The sequence below is a fragment of the Chenopodium album genome, chromosome 16 (assembly GCF_948465745.1).
Source record: "Chenopodium album chromosome 16, dcCheAlbu1.1, whole genome shotgun sequence".
Taxonomy (NCBI): domain Eukaryota; kingdom Viridiplantae; phylum Streptophyta; class Magnoliopsida; order Caryophyllales; family Amaranthaceae; genus Chenopodium; species Chenopodium album.
Window position 1 is genome coordinate 13,462,011 of NC_137849.1, and position 22,831 is coordinate 13,484,841.

At 37.2% G+C, this 22,831-nt stretch overlaps 1 protein-coding gene across 5 annotated transcripts; it reads right to left on the reverse strand.

Annotated features, from left to right (window-relative positions):
- Positions 1-1,112: 1,112 nt before the first annotated feature.
- On the reverse strand, positions 1,113-22,590 carry LOC145584935 (exosome complex component RRP45A-like). 5 transcript variants are annotated; one of them, XM_081641719.1, is made up of 10 exons: positions 22,471-22,590; positions 21,773-21,917; positions 19,209-19,418; positions 17,716-17,811; positions 17,515-17,629; positions 4,023-4,100; positions 3,749-3,937; positions 2,170-2,303; positions 1,987-2,045; positions 1,113-1,536 (listed from the first exon to the last, which is right to left on the reverse strand). In XM_081641719.1, the coding sequence occupies exons 2-10, from the start codon at positions 21,907-21,909 to the stop codon at positions 1,325-1,327; spliced, it is 1,230 nt and encodes a 409-aa protein (XP_081497845.1). In that variant the 5' UTR covers positions 21,910-21,917; positions 22,471-22,590; the 3' UTR covers positions 1,113-1,324. The 5 variants fall into 5 exon arrangements, with proteins under 5 accessions (XP_081497845.1, XP_081497846.1, XP_081497844.1 ...); XM_081641718.1 differs by having other exon boundaries at positions 1,122-1,536; positions 2,170-2,444; positions 21,773-21,900; positions 22,471-22,585; XM_081641717.1 differs by having other exon boundaries at positions 1,127-1,536; positions 2,170-2,444.
- Between the last annotated feature and the right edge of the window lie 241 nt (positions 22,591-22,831).

Below are 22,831 nucleotides of genomic sequence, written 5' to 3' on the forward strand. Positions count from 1 at the left end.
ACTTACATATACCCCACCATTTATTCCTTTTTCAAATTACATATATTTATTAATATACTTAATTATTATTATTGTTGAAAATGTTGTTAATAATAATTAATAATAGATCGTTCTATTAACCGACACATTAATTAAACGAGACGAATTCAAAAACATAAAATTCATTGATTAAAAACATGAAATACATTGATTAAACGACACGAATAAAAAAAAACATGAATTACGTTGATAAAAATAGCAAAGAAAATAACAAACATAAGTTTAAATTGAAAGTTTGAATTGTTAGGAAAATTCGGGTTACCACCGTAATTAGAATTATTACGATCCATATTGAAGACTCTAAGAAATTGGAAGTGAAATGGAGAAAAATAAACTTGAAAATATGGAGATTAGAATAATTTTGTGTTTAAGAGTATTGTACAAGTGAAACTGAAATTTTGTGAAAATATAGCAAATTTATACTCATTTTATAGACAAAAAATTTTTATGTCCGTTGGTGTTTTCGGATTTCAAAAATAAGTTACCGTTTGCAAATTATAGCCGTTATAATATTTTGGAGCAAAAAAAAAATCAAAGCCAATAAGATGCTGCCACTTGTCGGAATGAAGTATGACCAAAAATTGAAAAAAAAAGGAACTAGCTGTTGGAGATTGCAGCACGCGTGAGTTTTTGTATATTTTAATGTGTAATTTTGCACAAGGGACAAAGTAAGCTTCCTTTTACCAGAAAGGAAATGGGTCATTCCTCTTTTTAAGAGGATCCTTTCCCAACACACAACATTCATCAGGATTGACTAAAGGGTCCTAAAAGGATTGGGAAAGGTCCCGATACTGCTGCTCTTAACATAGCTATTTTACAGTACAATTACATGGCTACCCCTGACAGTTAAAAGGAAGTTACCACTATAACCCTTGATGAACTTGTTTATCTCTATGATAAATTGAGTCTTGCTCAACGAAGTGTGTCCATAACAATATTCCTCCCATTTAACCGAACATGAAACTTTGGGTTTTTTTTTTTTTTTTTTGGAAATTGGAAATTCCCAAATATTTAGGAAATTGGAAATTGGAAATTGGAAATAGGAAATTGGAGGCTTGGAGCAAAATTTTTACAAGACTACTTCTTTCATGATACGTTAACTATCAATAAATTGAAAAATGAGGCTCCATTATTATTAAAATTAGCCATAGGCGTCTGAACAAAAATGGTAATATGGATCGTATCCATATCCGCATAATTAATAAGAGTATAAAATTCATATTCAATAGAAAAAAGGGGTAAAACAATAAATTGAAAAGTAGCTTGCTAACAAGTCCAACTAATTTCAGTTAGAAGCAGAAAACTTCTTTCTCTTGGATTTTGGTTTTACAGCATCTTGTAGGGTCTTAATCTCACGAGAATTTGATATCACATCAGTAGCTATTGTAGCAAATGCTATTGGATTCCTTTGCTTTAGTATCTCAGCGGAGTTGAAATCCGAGTCCATTAGCTTGCCTTTAACGATTTGTTCGTTCTCCTTTTTCTCCATTAGTTTACCTACAAAGAAACCAAATATGTAAGCAAATCAATATGCTAAATCATAAGTGCAGAGGGGCAGGGAGGAGTAAAGTCATGGGAGGCAGAACAGATTAATCAAGGGAAAACGCAAACAAAACATGCACTGGACTAGATGGAGAACAGAGATTGATAAAAGCTTGAAAAGCCAAATAAGATTCAACCAAGTCATCAAAACCCCTACTGAATCAACTAGATAGCTTCCAGACTACGTTAATACAAAAGTATAGATAATTTGAAAAGTTCCAACATTTCACAATAGTTCTGAACTACCTAAAGCCTGCAAAATGACTGATGAGCAATAAAAGCAAAGGTGCAATGGAATTCTTTTTTTGGGGGGCATTCCTCATCTTCAATAAAACTTGGGTGAATAAATGAAACAAAAATTTCACGTTATAATTTTTATGGTTATTAGCTGAACAAGATGATTACCACAAGACACAAGAGAAGCTTTCAGATGTTTCGAATCCACACCTCTGGAAAAGGGATCCCTATCAAAAAGCAACAAAAATTGGTAAATGCCACAAGCCTTTGATCAAGCTAATGAGCTCAAGAACGGTACCACTGAAAAAAATCAAATATAATTCACATCTTCCTTGAACACTACTCACATACCAACAAGAAGGACCCTTCATGAGCCTCTTAGCTTCAGTAGTTGCATCTACCTCTCCTCTACATGAAGGTTCTTCAGTTTTCATAACATTGCTTTCACTAGCATAACATTCTTGACATGCTGACTTCCGCATTTGCTGTAATACAGTGGTTTGTTCACAAATAGAATGGCTGTTGTCATTGATAGTACTTGAATTCGGTGAACTAATATTCAGTAACGCCACAGAAGAGAGGCGCTTCACACTTTGCTGTTCTCGATCAGTGTTGAACAATTTGACCTAGTGTATTCATATCAAATCATATCATATTTGAAGTTTGGAACACTAATATTCCCCCACCATATATATATTCAAGTCTGACTCTATGTAATGCACTTGAGAAGATAACAGACTCAGCTAGAATCTGTATCGATTCAAGTCTCTTTAATGTAAAAAATGAGCTATTTCCAAGCCTTACTGGTATGGAGCTTGTGTGAAATTTTGAATGTTAGCTATGCCAATGAATTTTCTAAATAATGAATTACTTTACATACAAGGGTGGGCCAAAATCAATGAGAGGAGCGCTATTTGATGTCATCTATCCCCAGCTGAACAGCAAGTTCAACTCAAAAGTCAGAACAGAGAGCATCGTGGATAGAGTGGATTAAAGGGCCATTTACCATCGATTAAGAAAGGTGGTCACCTAGGCTTATATGGGATAAGCTGTCAGATATCAGAGAATTGAGGTTTTGCATTAAAAAGAGGCTGGTGAAATGTCTGAATGTTGCAGCCAGCAGATCATTCCCCACGCAAAACTGTTACATGCTGGCAATAACAACCCAATACCTTATCATATGGTTAGTGATGGTGCCTTAGATTCAGCTTTGGAGTCTCTGACAGCTGCTCCAATGGTATTAAATCTTTGACTCTTTGAGCAAAGCACATAGCATCTAGAAATACTTATCTACCAGTTAGGCAATACCAGTTGACAAGAGTGGTCTTAAGGTTTTCTGAGTGTCAGTCTCACACTCTCACACCAGTCAGATGCTAATGGTTCCATACAAGAGTGAGACAGTGAAAAAGACCAATATCATAGTAAGGGTACAAGGTAGTTGTCTATAAGAAAAATTCTTTGATGAAGCTCAAGTTTCCCATTTCAGGGACATGGAAACTCAAACTCAGAAGTCAGAAAATGAAGGAATCAGGGGAAACCTCAACAAAAAATAAATAATAATACATAAATAAATAATAAAATATAATAAAATTAAATTCAAGTTTACTCTCTGAAGTCCCAAATTAAACCATTCAATTCTTTTATGAGTTCAGCTACCTTTAATACTTTCTATTTGTCATTATTATTGGTCTCATTTCAAAGCAAAGATATCGGTTACTTGTTTCCTTGCGTGTTTCCACTTACATATGTCTAACTCTAAGTTTAGTTTTATCATTTTTCTCATTCTGTTTTCATTGCAGTGCAGCGTAGGTGTATGAACAAGACCGTTATGACTGTATCTGGCTATCTCTAATTTCAGAGAGAGAGAGAGAGAGAGAGAGAGAGAGAGAGAGAGAGAGAGAGATTTTGAAAATTGAAAACATTGACTTACCGCATTTTCAATCTTGCTGGTCATATCAGCAGCTTTTGCAGCAGCAATTCGCAAACATTGCATAACAACACTTGGGGCGACACCAATTCCTCCAGCCTTTTGAATGGCACAGACATCTTCACTTGCATTAATTGTAGCTGTCAATTTTCCTTTCATAACGGCCTCTTCGTAATAAGTAGGATCTACCACCTGAGTCATCACATCACATGCTGAATCCACCCAAATGACAATGCCAAACAGCACTAGGGTATTGTTTTGTATCTTCACCTCTTACCAAAATGTTTTCAGTCATAAATCCAAATGTCACAGCTATAGGAAGATGGTGAACTATCAATGGAAGTGGTTCCTGCACCTGCAAAGGAAACATCACATGGAAACAGTTAATCAAACGGATCATCCCAACACATGTCTACAGAGCATACAGTGGTCACATATCATAAGAACAAGAGCAGAGACTGTTTCTCCGATGCACCTAAGGAGTAATTGAAAAGTTTAAGGCAGATAATAAATCATACTACACACACAAATCACAAATGACATAACTACCAGAACAAGATCACTATCAAGAAAGGCAGGAACCGAGCTCTTTATCAAGATAGTTTAACAACCTCGAAACAGAGGAATAGTGATAAAAGGAATATCAACAGTGGGCAGCACAAATATGTGAAGGAGAAAAAAGTGTGGAAATGCTGAGCAAAAGAACTGATTAAAAAACAAACCTTATGACCAATGGCATTAATGGATTAAGACCATTAAGTAGGCCAATTCAAAAAAATGATCTCATTATGTTGCTCTTGAAAAAAAGGTATTGGCAATTGGCATGGTGACCTCATACTAATGCAAATTCCACAAGGAGGTTTTCTTTTTCTTTTTTTAGACTGTTTTCTCAAGTGACCCTTTGGTATGCATATATTCATAACATGTCCCAATAGCTCATTTGAAAATGGCTAACTCACCATTTAATAACTGATTTTTAACTTTAATCATTAAATTACAAACCTAACCATAGTTAACACCCCGCTTGACCAACTAAGACCATCACCCAAACCACCCATAAATCCCTCACCAACCCAACCTGACCACCCACAACCCCAACCCGACGCACCAAAAACCACCTTCCACCCACCAAAAGTGACCAGCTAACCACCAAATAAAACCACCCACCAACTGAAATATTTTGCCCGACCTCGAAACCTCCACCCAACCCTTAAAGCCACCACCCATCTTTCGAAATCCCTATCTACCTACCGAAAACCACCACCCAGCTCTCCAAAAAGGCAAAAACCACCATAAATCCCTAAAACTTCTAGAAACCACCAAAACAACCATCTAACCGACTGAAAACCACATTCACCTTCACTCCCATCTTACTTTCTCTTTCCTCACCTCTAAACACAAAATATAGTGAAGATAGGAAGGAGATGTGGTGGCTAAGGTAGTTGGGTTGGATGTACTAACATGTTCACTAGACGTAGTTAGTAGGAGGGGTGGTGAGTCAGGTGGTAGGTGGTAGGTGGTAGTGTAGGCCTGTAGGGATGGTGGGATTGGTCATTGGTGGGGCCAAGCATGGGAGTCAATATGGATGGTGGTGGTTGGCAAGTGATATGTCCATTTTATATAGTATTTTACCCCCGTCCTTTGGTCATAATTAGTAGTGTTTTTGGCTCTTTAGAGCCACTTTTATTACTAATTGGTGTTTTCTAGTGTTTTCGTAGATTTGGTTGACTTTTGTAGGGATTTGCACTTTTGAAGCATTTTCCCGAGATATTATGGAGCATCTACGAGCATTGGAGACGCACGACCATCCTTCATAGCCCAGGGCCGGTTAGAGCCATCGAACTGGTGATTAAGGGCCCGGTATATGTGATAGCGGGGCATTTGAACCGAGTATTCAAGACCCGAAGATGAAATCCGGATTGGCCCGAAGAATTGGAGCCCAATCGAAGTCCAAGGAGTAGCCTAAGAGTGCCGCCCGGCCAAAGGAGCTTCCGCCCGAAGGCGCGCCCGGCCGGGCGGGGAAGAGAAGCTGGCGCCCGAACTCGTGCCCAGCAGGCGCGAGAAACATTCATTGGGAGTAAAAAGGCGGGCCCAATCGGGCGGTGCCTCGCCCGATCGAGCGCGTGTTAGCATAAGTAGGTTTTTAATCGTCGTTTAATTTTGTTTAGTTTAAGATTCTTGCTTAATATAAATACTTTTCCGTTAAGCAAGTTTAGTATCTTTTTTAGACACTTTCTTACTTCTTCTCTTAGACTTTCTCTCTCTACTTAGTTTTTAGATTATTCTCTCTGTACAACTTTGTTCTTAACTTTGTTCTTAATTCAACTCTTTAATTCCGATTACTTTGGTAACGATTTCTTCTTCTTTAATCTCAGCTTTTTACTTTATTTCTTTCATCATGTCTCCTTTAATTGCTTTGATTAGTTTAGTTTTAATTATGTCTGAGTAGTTTTCTTTCTAGGGTTTATGGGGATCCATAAATAATATGAAGGGGTAATTTATTATTGTTGATTGTCAATGCTTGATTAATTTCCTATTGATTGATTTAATGCTCTGTGACTAGATTAGGCCTGATCTTTTATGCATGAGTTTGACAATATTGATTCGAAATTCGAGAGATGAGAATTGATGTTTAGGTCTAGTTTCAACAGGCAGGTTAATTTATAAATGGTTAAGTCAAGATTCGAGAGATGAGATTTAATACCGGTAGATTAATTCTGTAATTGTAATACGTAGCGAAAGCCCTTTATGATCTGATTAATTGATGTATTGATGATTCATTATTATGTTTTACCCTGGAATATTATTTATTGGTGAACCTATGCCCTAGGTCTTTCATTCATCGATTTTCCTCCTACTTTTATACCTTCCCACTTATACTCTTAGTAGTTTAGTTCTCCTTTATAATAACAAATTGGTTACTTGATAATCTAGATTATATAGATTTATTAGGAATAAATTGACTCGTTTCCCTGTGGTTCGACCCTTCTTCCCTATCTGCATAGTTAGTGGATTTAGGTATTATTTTTGATTCGGTGACTACGACTTTAGCCTGTCAAAATTTGGCGCCGTTGCCAGGGAGATGGTCTTATTTTTATTTCTGATTGTTTTTATAGTCTAGATTATTTTCTTCCGTCCCAGAGAACGTAAGCTCTTTAGGACAGTTCTCATATTTGTCGTCTAGTTCTTTGTGTATGCCCAGGTGTTCCAGTCAAGTTATATCCCATTCGATCCTGAGATGGAACGCTCTTTTCATAGACAAAAGAATCTTTACAGGGCGGGCGGGTTCTGGGGATAACAATAATCACCGAAACCCTCCAAACTGATTCCAGTGATTCAGAAGATCCTTCAGATTCAAAATCAGAGATGACGGCACCTAAGAAGCTCAGTGATTATTCGCAGCCGACGCTTACAGATTTTCCACATCTTACCCCCACTCCGGAGCCAAATTATGGTATAATGGATTAAATAGAACTGCACTTGGTATAACTAACTCGTAGACTCTTGTTTTAAATTTCTATAATAAATATTATCTTGCAGAGAGGACAGCTTCGATAAGAAGCGCAATTCAAAACTTTGCTCAAGAGCCAGATGAGACTTTGTATGAGGCTTGGGAAAGATTCAAGGATCTGCAGAGGGAGTGTCCCCACCATAATTTAGCACAATGGCAATTAATCCAAGCCTTTTATAATGGGATTGGAAATTTATTTAGAACAATATTGGATTCTGCAGCTAGTGGGAGGTTTATGAACCTTAATGTTGATGATGCAGGTCAAGTTATTGAAGATATGGCAATCCACAATTCCCAATATGGGAATCCTAGAGGGTTTGCTAACAAAGGGAAACATAGTGTCGACTCTGTGTCCTTTTTACAAGCTCAATTAACCTTTATTTGTCAAAAATTAGATAATCTTAGTAATGCAAATATAGCTAATGTTTCTACAATTAATAATAATTCTAATGAGGCTTTTTGTGAAAATTGTGGAATTGTAGGTCATAGGGAGCAAGATTGCAGGAGTTCCATGGAGCAAGTCAATGCCTTTCAAGCTTATAGGCAGAATGACCCATACTCCAACACCTACAATCCTGGGTTCCGGAATCATCCATGTCTTTCCTAGCGGAGCACCAATGTTCAAAATCCGCCACCTCCACAACAATCACAGGCGCCACAACAACCATATCAGAAATATTACCACCCTAATGCTGGCAGAAGAACCAACCACAACAACCCCTCACCTTCCGACCCTGTTTTGGCAGAAATTAGAGCAATGTTGGCTAGTATGCAAAAGCACATGGAGAGTAGAGATGCCCAAATTGATTCGATCATAGCACATAATAAAATAGTAGATAATCAAATTGCGCAGATTTCTTCTACTCTACAAGCCCGTCAACAGGGAGCCCTTCCAGCCAACCAGGCCTACGGATCAAGCTTTTGCAATTACTTTAAGGAGTGGTTCACATTATGAAGAGCCCCCAGAGATGATGAACCTGTTTTAATGAATAATGCTAATCTTGATTCCATTAAACCTGATAATGTTGCTAATAGCCCTACAGGGCTATTAGTACTAATATTTCTGATAATACATTGCAGGGTAAAACTCTAGGGAAGGTAGTAACTCCAGATAAGAGCAGTAATGCTCCAAAACCGGTTATCAAACTTCCATTCCTCAATCATCACTTAAAAACAAATTTGGATAAGCAGTACGGTAAATTTTTGGAGATGGTTAAAGATTTGCAGGTAACAGTCCCCTTCACATAACTAATTACACAAATTCCTGCATATGCAAAATTCATGAAGGAAATATTGATTAGAAAGAGATCTATTAGTGAGGTAGAGACAGTCGCTTTTACTGCAGAATGTAGTGCCGTACTACAAAATAAATTTCCACCTAAACTGAAAGCTCCGGGTAGTTTTTCTATCCCTTGTCATATTGGCAATCTAATGATTGATAATGCATTATGTGATTTGGGTGCTAGCGTTAGTGTCATGCCATTGTCTGTGTGTTCCAAGTTAAATATGGGTAAATTAAAAACTACTAATATTACTCTACAAATGGCCGACCGTTTTTTTAAATACCCCTTAGGTGTTTTAGAGGATGTTCCTGTTAGAGTAGGTAAATTTTACATACCTGTTGATTTTGTTGTTCTTGATATGGCTGAGGATATGCAAACCCCAATTATTTTGGGTAGACCATTCCTTAACACTGCAGGAGCAATTATAGATGTGAAATGTGGCAAATTGACATGTCAGTAGGGGATGATAAAATTACTTTCAATTTGAATAATACCCCTAAAAGCCCCATGACAGAGGAGAAATGTTTTAGAGTTAATGTGGTTGACAATTGTTCTAATAATCCCCAAGCTCTTGCAAAAGATCCCTTGGAGGCGGTATCTTGTGTTGCATCTTCTACAAAATAGACAAATGGCAAAAGGAAGTTGATGCAATAGAAAGAGCCCTCTACACTGTCGGTCTTAGCTTTGAAGATGAGAAGGTGGAAATAAACAAGCAAGTTGTGGAAACTGAGCCTATAGTGAGTGTTCCACCAAAAGTTGCAACTGCTCATCCAGTGACAATTTGAAGCAACCATCGGTCAAAAAGGGGCCTCTTATGTGTAGTAGTGAAGAACCCCCAGTTCACTACAAGGAGGATCCACCAGATAAGGTGAATTAGCGTCCCACAGGGTATGTCAGGAAGCCGCGTCGTGGTCTAAACACCGCTCAACCGGGTGAGAAACCACCCGATCAAGCGGTAGGCCAAAGGTCCTAATTTTTAGTCTTGAGGTAAGAGGGTCGTGCAGGACCTAGATAAACCAGCGCTTTCGGGAGGCAACCCGTATTTTCTTGCTTTTTAGTCTATCTTTCTTTCTTTTTCTTGTGAGGGGAGAGAGGAGGGAGTTTAATGAGTTTATTGAGTTTCTGTAAAGGTTTTAAGGAAAAGAGTTAGCAAAATTTGGAGAAAAGAGAAAAACAAATTCCTCGTACTAATGTTGTCTCGGCCCGACCAGGCGAAGCACCGCCCGACCGGGCGCAAGACTAAGGGTTCTAATTTAGGAATTTTCGCCCGACCGGGCGCGAGAGTCCGAAGAAAAAATTCGAGCGTTTTGTCGCCCGACCGGGCGCGAGAGCAATACGAATTTGAAGTTTAGATCGCCCGACCGGGCGAGAGCCCGCCCACCGGGCGCGAACATCGTCCGCCAACATTTCTTCTTCCTCTTTCTTTTTTTTCTCATTCCTTTCTCTTTCCACCATTTTTTCTCTCTCTAAAACCTTAAACTCTCTAACTTCTCTCTAAGATCTCCCCTCCAATTCTCACCCAAATCCAATAATTCTTACATATTTCTAACCCTCTCTTCATCCTCTACATTTCTATACCAAAATTTCTCAAATTCCAATAAAAAAAAAATATACCCATTTTGCAAGTATGGCATCAAAGAGGTCAAGAACGATTCTTGGGAGGAGTTCTAGTTCAAGTCAACAATATGATCCGGAATTGCAACTTCCGCAATGGCCATCCATCTGAATTGCAACCCGGGAGCAAAAAGAACGGGTTGAGCAACTCTACGAGCGAGAGGTAATCCCTTCACGGTGATTACACCGCCCTACTCTTGAATCTTATGGTTTATATGATTATGTTAAACGTTTTTCGAGCGATATAGGAATGAAGAAATTTGTAGATATGCACTACCCTACTTATCGTGAATTAACGTGTGAATTTCTTTCCTCTTTCTCTGTTGTAAATAGCAAAAATGGTCCGAAATTGATGTTTAGGTTAAATAATAGAAATATTGTTTTAACCTTTGTTGATTTTTGTAAAATTTTTGATTTGAATTCTGAATTACCCATCCAATGGCATGAACAATATAAAATAAAAGATATCTATCATGTTTTGACTGGTTTACCGGCGCCTAACGCCCAACATCCTAGTGTCAAACCTATCCATCACCCTATACCTAAAATCTGGCAAAGATTTGCAGGTGTTTGTTTCTTAAGTAGGAATGAGCCGCATAACGTCCAAACCAATGAACTAGCTGTAATTGGACATTATGTGTTTGGGTACGGTAAACTAAACATTGCTAGATACATCATCTTTCACCTTGGCAGACATGCCTCGGCTAGTAACCATGCTACTACCCCGATTCGTCTAGGAGGCCTAATTACCAGGACAACAGTTAAGAAAGCCGGGTTTGTAGAGAGTGGACCTCACGGTCTAAAAACTGTGGACCAGACACCTACATGACTGCTAGATACCTTGAGGATTTAGGTTGGGTACGTTTGGATAGCCAGCAAGTCCCCCACTGGTGCATTAGGACAGGTCGGAGTAACCACTACCTATCTTTCTCCTGCCTAACCCCGAGTTGACCGCTTTTCCCCCCCGAGCAAGAGTCCTACATATATGACCTTTTAGTTGCCCACGCCAAAGGGCAAACGCCACCAGTTCCACCACCACCCCAACCTGAGCTCGAGGTAGTGCTTTCACCACCTCGCATGTCTCATACAGCCCCACCTCCTCCCCATAGCGACTCTGAGACAGTCTGGGATCTTTAGAGTATAGGTCAGGCCATAGGACGCATAGAGTATTCACATAGCGACCTTAGGAGGATGGTAGGCTCCCTCGACTAGCGATTAGGGTACCTTGAGAGGAACCAGGGTAGAACCCTGTATCCTATGTATGATGATTATGCTCGTCGGGGCAATATTCCCGACGATGCTATTTACCCTGATTGGTTTCAGCCCCCGCATCAGGGATACGATAGAGATCTTACCGCCCGTGGTATTTATACTGACTATTCCTCTTTCCACGGGTACGGCCAGGACATACCTTTTGGGGGACCGGCTAGGGGGTTTCAGCCTAACTATTTTGGTGGTAGCTCTTCTGGTGCAGGTGGTAGCGGTGGAGGATTCGGCTCCATGGATGAGGATGACGAGGACTAGCCAGTTGGGCTAGTTCCCGAGCCAATAAGGACATTGTCTGATTTTGTCTTGGGGGAGATTTTTGGATTTGGTATCTTTCTTTTTCCGTTTTCTTTTATTTTTGGTGTGTTTCTTAGATTAGATTTATTGCTTTCTTATATGAAAAAATACAAAAATTTTTGCAAAATAAAAAAAAAAAAATCCAAAAATACGTTTTAATGAATTGTAAATCATGCTTCCCTGTGCCCCTTACTTGGAAAATTTTTTTGTTTTGATTCTTGGTATATGACGATGAGCATGGTGGATTTGTTGACCATGATTTGAAGTTTAATTGCTTGGATGCCCTAACATGCGTCAATTTTGTCCAACTGCTTGTGAATATAATGCTTGACTAGTTGATTTGGTTAGGAATGTGTGTTAGTTCCTGGTATGTCAATGAATTTGAGTATTGATTTGCAACTATGAGTAGTGTTTCATGACTCAATATTATGCAAGTTGAGGAGGACGAAGGCATTTGTTCTTTTAAGTGACCTTCAGATGATGATTGTAGATACATTTGTTCCCTTCTTGCTGCCAATGTTGCTGCCTTGACTTTTTGTTGTTTATAAACCACATTACAGGCCTATTTTGCCCCATTGGTTACTAGTCCCAAGCTTGGCTTGAGGGAGCTATTAGTGAGTGAGGTGAGGGAGTTTGTAGTGTGCTTATTATTTGCACAATTTGGGTGGATTTTGAGAAGTTATTTTGTTCTTGATTGTAGTTTATTTTTGATGAATTTCAAAGTTTAATGTTCTTGAGAAAAAAAATAAAGTACGATGTTAAGAAAGAAAAAGAAGTTCAAGAAAAGAAAAGAAAAAGTGAAAAATATAAGCTTCAATAATAAAAAAATTAAAAAAAAAAAAAAAAAGAGCAAAAGAGAAAAATTGTTTAATGTTCAAATGTTCTAATTGGAGGTTGACCAAAAGAAAAAAAAAAAAAAAAAAAAAAAAAAAAAAAAAAAAAAAAAGTGAATTTCAATGAAAATCAAGTTTGGAAATTAAAGTTTGTTTATTCACTCAAGTTTTACATTATTATACTTTTGTGAGTGAATTTGTAAGTGTTGGGATTGTTTGATATGTTTGGAGTTGTATTTGGAAGATTTTTGTTGGAGTTGGTTATGTTGGAGATGTTGATCATTATTTATTTTGATCATGGGTTTTATTAGGATTTGCTCCCTTTAAGCATAGCTTTTCTCTCACTTATTCCCAAATGTTTTCTACCCTTTACTCTAGCCTTACATTACAAGCTTTAAAGATCTTCCGACCTTTGTGCATAGAGTTGTATGAATGTGAAAGTGTTGTTTATCAATGCAAGTTATGATTTGGCATATTTCGAGTCGACTAGTAGGTTGAGTGTATATCTTTTTAAACACACGAGAGTGTGAGTTTGGGAGGGCATTGTTCACATTAAAGGGGTTGGTTGGAGAGCGATCGAGTACATCTTTTACTCGCCACATAAATGAGAGTCGAGTGTGCGAGCACTAGTCTTGAATTCTATATGCTCTTGTGGTTTGCTCTATTTGACAATTGTTAGGGAGGAAGAGTAATTGGATGGATGAGATTCGTTGATGTTGAAGCATGTTTATTAGATTTACCTTGAATTGTTTGTGCTTGATTTTTACTTTTTGGGGTGAAGCATATTTATTTATTCATTGATGAGATCTTTGCTTAGGGACAAGCAAAGGTTTGGCTTGGGAGAGTTTGATATGTCCATTTTATATAGTATTTTACCCCAGTCCCTTGGTCATAATTAGTAGTGTTTTTGGCTCTTTAGAGCCACTTTTATTATTAATTGGTGTTTTCTAGTGTTTTCGTAGATTTGGTTGAATTTTGTAGGGACTTGCACTTTTGGAGCATTTTCCCAAGATATTATGGAGTATCTACGAGCATTGGAGACGCACGACCATCCTTCACAGCCCAGGGCCGGTTAGAGCCATCGAACTGGTGATTAAGGGCCCGGTATATGTGATACCGGGGCATTTGGACCGAGTATTCAAGACCCGAAGAGGAAATCCAGATTGGCCCGAAGAATTGGAGCCCAATCGAAGTCCAAGGAGTAGCCCAAGAGTGCCGCCCGGCCAAAGGAGCTTCCGCTCGAAGGTGCGCCCGGCCGGCGGGGAAGAGAAGCTGGCGCCCGAACTCGCGCCCGGCCGGGCTTAAGAAACATTCATTGGGAGTGAAAAGGCGGGCCCGATCGGGCGGTGCCTTGCCCGATCGGGCGCGTGTTAGCATTAGTAGATTTTTAATCGTTGTTTAAGTTTGTTTAGTTTAGGATTGTTGCTTAATATAAATACTTTTCCGTTAAGCAAGTTTAGTATCTTTTTTAGACTCTTTCTTACTTATTCTCTTAGACTTTCTCTCTCTACTTAGTTTTTAGATTATTTTCTCTCTCTACAACTTTGTTCTTAATTCAACTCTTTAATTCCGATTACTTTGGTAACAATTTCTTCTTCTTTAATCTCAGCTATTTATTTTATTTCTTCCATCATGACTTGTTTAATTGCTTTAATTAGTTTAGTTTTAATTATGTGTGAGTAGTTTTCTTTCTAGGGTTTATGGGGATTCATAAATAATATGAAGGGGTAATTTATTGTTGTTGATTGTCAATGCTTGATTAATTTCCTATTGATTGATTTAATGCTCTGTGACTAGATTAGGCCTGATCTTTTATGCATGAGTTTGACAATATTGATTCGAGATTCGAGAGATGAGAATTGATGTTTAGGTCTAGTTTCAACAGGCAGGTTAATTTATAAATGGTTAAGTTGAGATTCGAGAGATGAGATTTAATACCGGTAGATTAATTCTGTGATTGTAATACGTAGCGAAATCCCTTTATGATCTGATTAATTGATGCATTGATGATTCATTATTATGTTTTACCCTGGAATATTATTTATTGGTGAACCTATGCCCTAGGTCTTTCATTCATTGATTTTCCTCCTACTTTTATTCCTTCCCACTTATACTTTTAGTAGTTTAGTTTTCCTTTATAATAACAAATTGGTTACTTGATAATCTAGATTATATAGATTTATTAGGAATAAATTGACTCGTTTCCCTATGGTTCGACCCTTCTTCCCTATCTGCATAGTTAGTGGATTTAGGTATTATTTTTGATTGGGTGACTACGACTTTAACCTGTTTAGCAAGCTGTTGATATAATAAATGCAGGGGTAAGCAAATTAACCATTTAAGTCCAGGTTAGCCATTTTAGCATTTAAATGTGTCATTGGAGCACGTAATAAGAAACTTCACGTTTAAAGGATGCTCCATCTTTCCTAATTAATTAACTACCTAGCATTTTATACTTTTTAAAACCATAAACACAAACAAAAAAGTTACATGAATATAGCCATAAATAACATTATCATAGCAAGAGCTAAACTCAATAACATAATCATCTAGCCTATTGTTTACATTTTGATGGTTGCTATTAGATAGCAGGCACATGAAAGAAATATCAGCTAATGCATACTTTCACTTAGCTAAATACTTCATCAGCCACAATATGTGTTGGTTGTGTTGCTGGTAGAAGTCAGCAACTTATGATAAACGAGAACTAACTTTAAAACTAGAACTGAAAACCACTCACTTTCTAAGAGCTCACATTGGCATTTTGGTTGTATAACTCTCAGCAAATTATTAACAGAGAAAAGTCAGTCATAACCTACCATCTGATCCTTACCCCAGCAACATACACATCCATGTAGTAGGATATCAATCTTGTTCAATTACTTCACCATAAAGATGATATTATGGAGTTTTGCAAGAGATCGGCCCAAGCCAGTAGTGCATTTCACATATGCTCGGAGGAGGCCCAAGCAAACAGCAGATAAGGAAGAAGAACTTGGATAGTGAGCTGGACAGTTAGTTACAGGGAGGGGCATTTTGGGGTATTTTGGAGAATAGTTTGTTAGTCCTTGTTTTGTGTGCTGAGTTTGTTATTTTGCATATTCAGTTATTTTTGTATTTAAGGAGGGATGGTGGAAGGGGAATGTATCCAGAATTCAGTTAAGGGAATCATTCCTTGGAGAGCATCCTTTCCTCTCGAATGAAAGGAGTTGTATTGTATTTTAATTGCAATACAATCTATCTTAGGCTGGTAACTTATTTCTTCTCTGTTTGCACACTCTACTCTGTTTTCTGATCCAATCTCTAGCAAGTTTTTGTATATAATTTGGAGAATAATCGAAAAATAAGAACTTAGAGTTGGCTTTTCAATGCACAAAGCAGAAGTGCTAAGAAAAATTCAAGAACTTCAATAATCCAACGAGTGATGATGAAGCAATAGGACGACTTGTATCCAAAAAAATAATAATTATAATAATTAAAAAAAAAAATCTTCACAAAGGAAATTTGACAAGTCTCAAACACAAGTTTTCTCTAAATCTCAACAATCAACTAAGCTAATGAAGTTCTTGACTACACATGTATAATGGAGTTACAGGAAGAAGCTTAGCCGTATGGACCACTTAACCATGGCCCTTAAATAACTTGTTACACTAATTATTAATGCAGTGGACAGAAAACACAGCTATGAAGTTCCTAACCCCAGCTGTGAGTAATGAGCAGTGAAGGAAATACCAAATTTTTTTGCAGTAGAAACGGCCCTCATCACAGCCATGAAGATTCTTTGGTCGAAAATAAGGCTTCAATAGCTTGCGCAACTCAGATTAGCAACGACACAACCAACTTTCAACTTCATGCTATTTCAATCTCTTTAACAGCATTACAAACCACCTAAAAACATTCTATTAGATCCTAATATGCTATAAAAACATGCCTATAATCCTATCATAAGAAGGATCAAAGCCAGTCAATTCATAAGCCTTATGTTCTCTTAACACCTCTTGATTCATAAAGATCACACACCCATTCACAAATATACAAGAAAGAGCATCAACGGACTAGCATTGCCTTTCACTCAAAAATTCCTCAAAGTAAACAAACCTCATTGGCAAAAAGCACAATTATCAATCATGTTGGTCTCCTTCACAAATGAGATAAATAGGTGGCCCAGGCAGTTTGACCTTGGACCAAAACTAGCACAAACAGTTAGCAAGCAAGAATTGTGCAAGAAATCGAGAATATCCTGAAAATGAGTAAATTCCCCAATGACATCTCACTAAATGTTTGATCACAAACAACCTTGTGAGCATTACAAGTTTACAACCAATCAATCAAGAATCTTCTATTCATCTACAAGTGTCTCAATGAAGACAATTTGATCAACAAACCCTAACATGACCATAGATTCTTCCCTCTTCAAAGGTCATGATCCAAGTTTTCCTAAGAGGGAGGCTATGACAATGACACAAAAGGAGGGTGAAATATTTTATTATTTATGGATAGGTCTACAGAATGGTAGGGATATTTAATTATGTTAGTAATCAATTGTTTCTCATTCTCCAAGTAGGGTTTAGGCCAAGGGTACCAACCCCCACCAACCGACCTGCAATATTTTGTATTATTTAAAGCAATCTAGAAGGATTTGAATAAAGAATTTTGTTTACATATGTTCTTCCACATCACCTCTCTATGAGTACACCACACACATGCATGCGTTTAGTGAAGTGCTCATTTAACATAGAAATTAAATCATGCAAGTCATAAATAAAGATAATGTTAGTTTAAATACTATAAAATACATATATTGAAGGGTGAGAAGGGTAGCATGTATACCAACAGTAACCAGACAAATTACACGTAGGATAAAAGTCTGTAACATTCATGACTTTCACGTTGATTGATGGCACTGATAGACAAGGATTAAATCATAACTATGTCTTATTAAAAGGGTATCAACTATGAACACACCTCTGGTGGATGCACAACTACTTCCTGACCATCTTCTCCTCCGAGCGTACATACAGGCCGTCGAAATGTCATCAGAGATGCCAAAGCAGCAACATTTGCAGCATCGAGGAGATTTCTGTTTCCAGCAGGATATTTTGTAAATTGCAAAGATGTCACATTAACTTACTGAGGTTCTTCAGATAAAAAAATATTATAGCTTACCCTCCATTATCAAGAATGCGAAGATCGAGACGGACAGACCATACTAACTTGCCAGCTAGAACACAAAGTGATTCAGTATCAACTGCCCTGCTCTCCCTGCAGCATCGCTTTCACACTTTTAAAAATCATAATCTACAAATCCCTAAACATGGAAACACTCAAACAGAGAGAGAAGGAGAAATAGTAGATGGAATAAAAAAGATGTAATCTTTTTCAATATAATGATTACAAATAGCAACAGCATCACCAAAGAATTAAAAAACAGGCAAGATGAACCCCCCCCCCCCCCCCCAAAAAAAAAAAAAAAAAAAAAAAGAAAATAAAAAATAAACACAGAATAATTCTGAAGTGTCAAGTATAGCATCAGGCTGTCAGTGGACACTAAGGGCATCCAGAAGAGATCAGATTCTAAAAGAGAATCCAGTATTTTGATTAAAGATTTTATAAAACAACACGTGCGATCAGTTACTGGACTCAGACAAATCTAAAATTTTACAAAGCATTTTATGACCAGCAATACTATGTTACTGGACTCAGAAAAATTGGGGCGATCAACGTTAGACACAAGATATTACCAACAACTCAGACCCAATCATTGAGGGACACAAGTGAACCTCAAAATGGTTTTCTTCTCATAGATGACCCAAGACATCATTTCCAAAGCACCTCAAACAAATGATTTTTCTAAGATGTAGAATGGTTTCAAATCTCGAAAATTACAAAGCATTTTTAGACTAGCAATACAATGTGACTGGACTCAGACAAATTGGGGTGATCACCATTAGACACAAGATATTACCAACCAACTCATGCCCAATCCTTGAGAGACACAAGTGAACCTTGAAATGGTTTTCTTCTCATACATGACCCCAGAACATGATTTCCAAAGCACCTCAAACAAATGATTTTTCTAAGATGTAGGATGGTTTCAAATCTCGAACGTAATAGCAATTGCAAATTCGCATAGCAATTGTGAAAATGGTCACTGAACATTTTTCATGGTTTATGTGGATGGTCTGCCACTGCCACGGCCTATTATCACGGTCACATTAAGCTCAATAACCTTTACAATGTGGCCATGATGCGGGCCGAGCCATAACACCGCATCTGGAATACAAAAACCCTACAAATAAAAGCTGAAGGCCAAATAGGCAATTTGAAGAATCAAATCCTATAGCAATTTGGGATAGATAAGTAGATAACAGAGTTAAGCAACCAATTAGGAATCTTAATTGATTGGGTTAACACTGTCATATTTGAACACATTTTTTTTTATAGCATTCAGGGTGTAAAACTACTAGATCGACCATCATAAAATTTTCCCAGGAGGGCACACTGTTGAATAATTAATCCAGAAAGAATCTATTCTAAGAAAAATAGGTTTCAGTTTCATGCCAGTTTCATGACAGAAGCAAACACTTAACAACAGATTCAATAAGATGACACGGGGCAATAATATAAAAATTAAGATGTAAATATCAGCAGGGAAAAACCTCAGACCACGGTCTATTATGCATCCCAACTCTATCGCTGACTCTCCAGGGCGACCAGCCTCAAATGACGGGTCAGCCATAGGTGAAAACTCTGTGTATATATTAAGTGATCCTTCAATTGGCCTGTCTCTATAAGGTTGAACTAGCTGAGCAGTGACAAAGCTCATGACATGAGTCTGGCCAAGCTGTACCTCAGTTGATCCGTCTTTCCTGCATTTTTATCACAATGACTGAATAATTATATTTCACATACCATATCAGCAAGCAATAACATAAATCCAATATTAAACCTGTGAAGGATGGAGGCAGCGAACACCTAGATGTACATCATTTTCTCTAACCATTCAAGAGTCTAGAAAGTTAAAAGACAGTTTATACATTAATTTCGCAGCAAACACCTCATGAATCAATCTTATGTTCAAAACCATCATGTGGAACAAGCAGCTTCAATCCTAGATGCCATTAATTTAAATGGATGTTTTAAGATGTCTATGAGGATTTCCAGAAAAAAGCTTTCTTGAAATAATGGTCGATTCTTGAATACATCCTAGAAGGTTTTAAGTGACAGAAAGCAGAAAATCTCTTGTACTTGGGGTCATTTACAGACAATAAAAGCTATGAAGAACCCAAAAGTTGGCTACTTTTATTTACTATGCATAAATCAGCTCCAATCCAAGATATAACTTATTTATATGGATGTTTTAGATCTTTATGAGGATTGCCCAAAAAACAGCTTTCTTGAAATAATGGTCATTTCTTGAATTCCCTGTTTCTCTCTCTCACCTTACCCCAACAACATTTACACATTTCCACTCATTCTCTTACTCTAACAACCATTTTCTTAATTCACCCTAGGTTACTCACTTGTTGTCTCTAACATGGGTGTGTGTCCAATTTGTGAGAAAATATTTCATTTTCTTGGTCCAAATCCTCAGTTATTTTACTTACCTGGCCACAATTAAGTTTTTAAAGTGTGATTCAAAGTCTTTAACTGTAAGTCTATGAACAACGTAAGATCCTAAACAACTTCCTTCCAAGCAAACCCCACAAGACTTTCTATTTGAAATTTAGAATGTTGTTTGTGTTTTACTTTACCTGATAATCTGATATCTTAATTGTGTGATTTACACTTCAAGTTTGCACAGCCAAAAAAAGGGGAAAAAAAAAACAGTTTTACGCAATAGTCAAGGAATCTCTTAAAGAAGGCCAGCCAGAGAAAGAAATACTGCAAATCAAGCTTTATTATACAAGGAAAACCCCATAACCCCCCCCCCCCCCCCCCCCCTCTCCAACCTTTTCCGTAGAAGCACCAAAATGAAGCAAAGATATAAGTTGCTTCATCAATCTAGACCCAAAGAAGAAGTCCTATCTCAGAAAGTGTCATCACCCTTTCTAGACATTGAACCCCAAGAATCCAAGATTGCTAAATACACCAAAATAAATAATTAAGCATCCACCATTTATAACTCCCACATGTAACATAACTGAATATTTACATACTAGTAAACTAACAGATATGTAATCATGTACTCCGTTACATGACAATAAAAATGATTCCCTTCTACTTAGTTTCAAAGTTATGCAAGATTCATCTTGCATGTATTTACCACTTACCTGAATATGATTTTTATGTTTTAAGCACAATAAGGCTCTGTTATTTTCAGAATTATCTTTGTAATTAGAATCCTCATACAGCTTGAATTCTACTTACAGTTCTGCCATGTTAGTCAGGTTTGTGGTCTAGTCACAGTAGGATTTTAATTAGTCAATATTATCTTTTAGATCTAACTGGATAGATTCAAATCTCAGTTTAGTAAGGATCTTAGATTTGATTCAATTTACAGGCATGCATATCATCCAATAAAACCGAAATTTAAATGGAATTATATTGAGCATAGCTTGTTGACAAAGAGAACTTCATAGTTTGTTGGTTTGCTTAATCTAAACAACATTTGATGTTATTTGTATATTTTTAATAATCTGATTAGGAAGATACCCTTTAACTTGTGAGATTGAGTAATAGAGTTCATCCCATACATTTTTCGCCATTAACACACATCCATGAACAAAATTTAATAAAATTTTCTGGAAATATTGTGAGTTATTTCACGTTAATTACACTGTGAATGATAATTACCACTAATCGTTAGTTAATTATCAATTCAGATATTTTATTGATTTAAGTTTTCATTAATTCATCAAATCCTCATATTACAATTCAATAGTGTTTGTGTTGAGTACATTAGTTACTCACATCCTCATGGATCAACTCATGTGTTCCTACTAGCTTCATATACAACCTTTAGCTATGTCCTCAAACCCATGTTTGACACTCGAATATGTACAGGCTAAGACTTAGAGGAAGTCTATGTTAACATACGTGAACAAAGTAAAACCTTATACTTTAACCACAAATTCAATTAGTGCATTTACTTTACAAGTATGTGAGATTGACCAATCTCCGATAGTAACACAGACCTCCCCATGACTTATACCAATGTTGTACTAACATATTTTAGAACCAATTCAAAAAGGACACGAACATAGCTGTACACAATACTTACCTACCGAACTTAATTGTTAATTCGCGGTAGTCAAATGGGCACCTTCCATCAGCTCTAAGATCAGAAAGCAATGCAGTCTCTATAAACTTCTTCTCATTTATAGACATGTGCCAAGTATTAGCTAGTCTCTGTTCCATTTTTCAAACTGTAAAAACCCCAGTTAGAAATTGTTTAAAATCCATTGATTGCAATGCTTCTTAACTAAGATGACAAACAAACATTCAAACATTATTTCAACAACCCATTTATCGCCGAACCGTGAGCCAGGGCAGGAGCAGCAACCGCCCCGAACCCGGAAGAAAAGGTCCGTTTTCATAGTTTCGTCCTAACATTAAAGGGTTATATAAACAAATTCCTGCGACAAATTAAGTTTAATTTTACTCAATTATCAGAGTAAGGTCTATAAATTGCGATTCAAGTTAGCCAACCCCAAATCATTTTGGGACCAAGACTTCGTTTTGTTGTTGTAAGTGTATCAGAGTAAGTTCGAAAAATCAAGTTACATTCTTTTAGCTTAAGTATATGAATAGAAGAATTTTAGCAACGAAATCGCTAGTCATAATTTATCATTACTTTTGTAATTATAATAACCAATACAATAATCTACCTAAGACAACCCCTAAATTGAATTATACCGACAATTAAATTAAAGATTAGATTTGATATTCGATGATTAAAGAGGCAAAAACAGTTCTAACCTTGGAAGCTGCTTTAATGGCGAGAAAAAGCTCATAAGCTGCTTTAACAATTTTGAGTACGCTTCAATGGAAGGGGGAAATGGGGTGATGGTAAGGCCTTGCCTGGATTGAGAGAAGCTGTTAGGGGGTAATGATTAGGAGGGAAATTATTAGGGTGGACTAATTTAAGAGTCGGTGACGGCAAATTGCTGGGGTAAAATTTCCAAGCACAGGGGTAATGAGGTAAATTTGCATGGCTTTTCATTTAAGTTGTATGTATTGGAACTGTGCTATAAATATAAAAATACTAATATATAATATGCCATACCCGTTTCATTTTAGTTCTCGTTTTGCTTCAATTCCCGCTTTTCCTTTCTTCTCT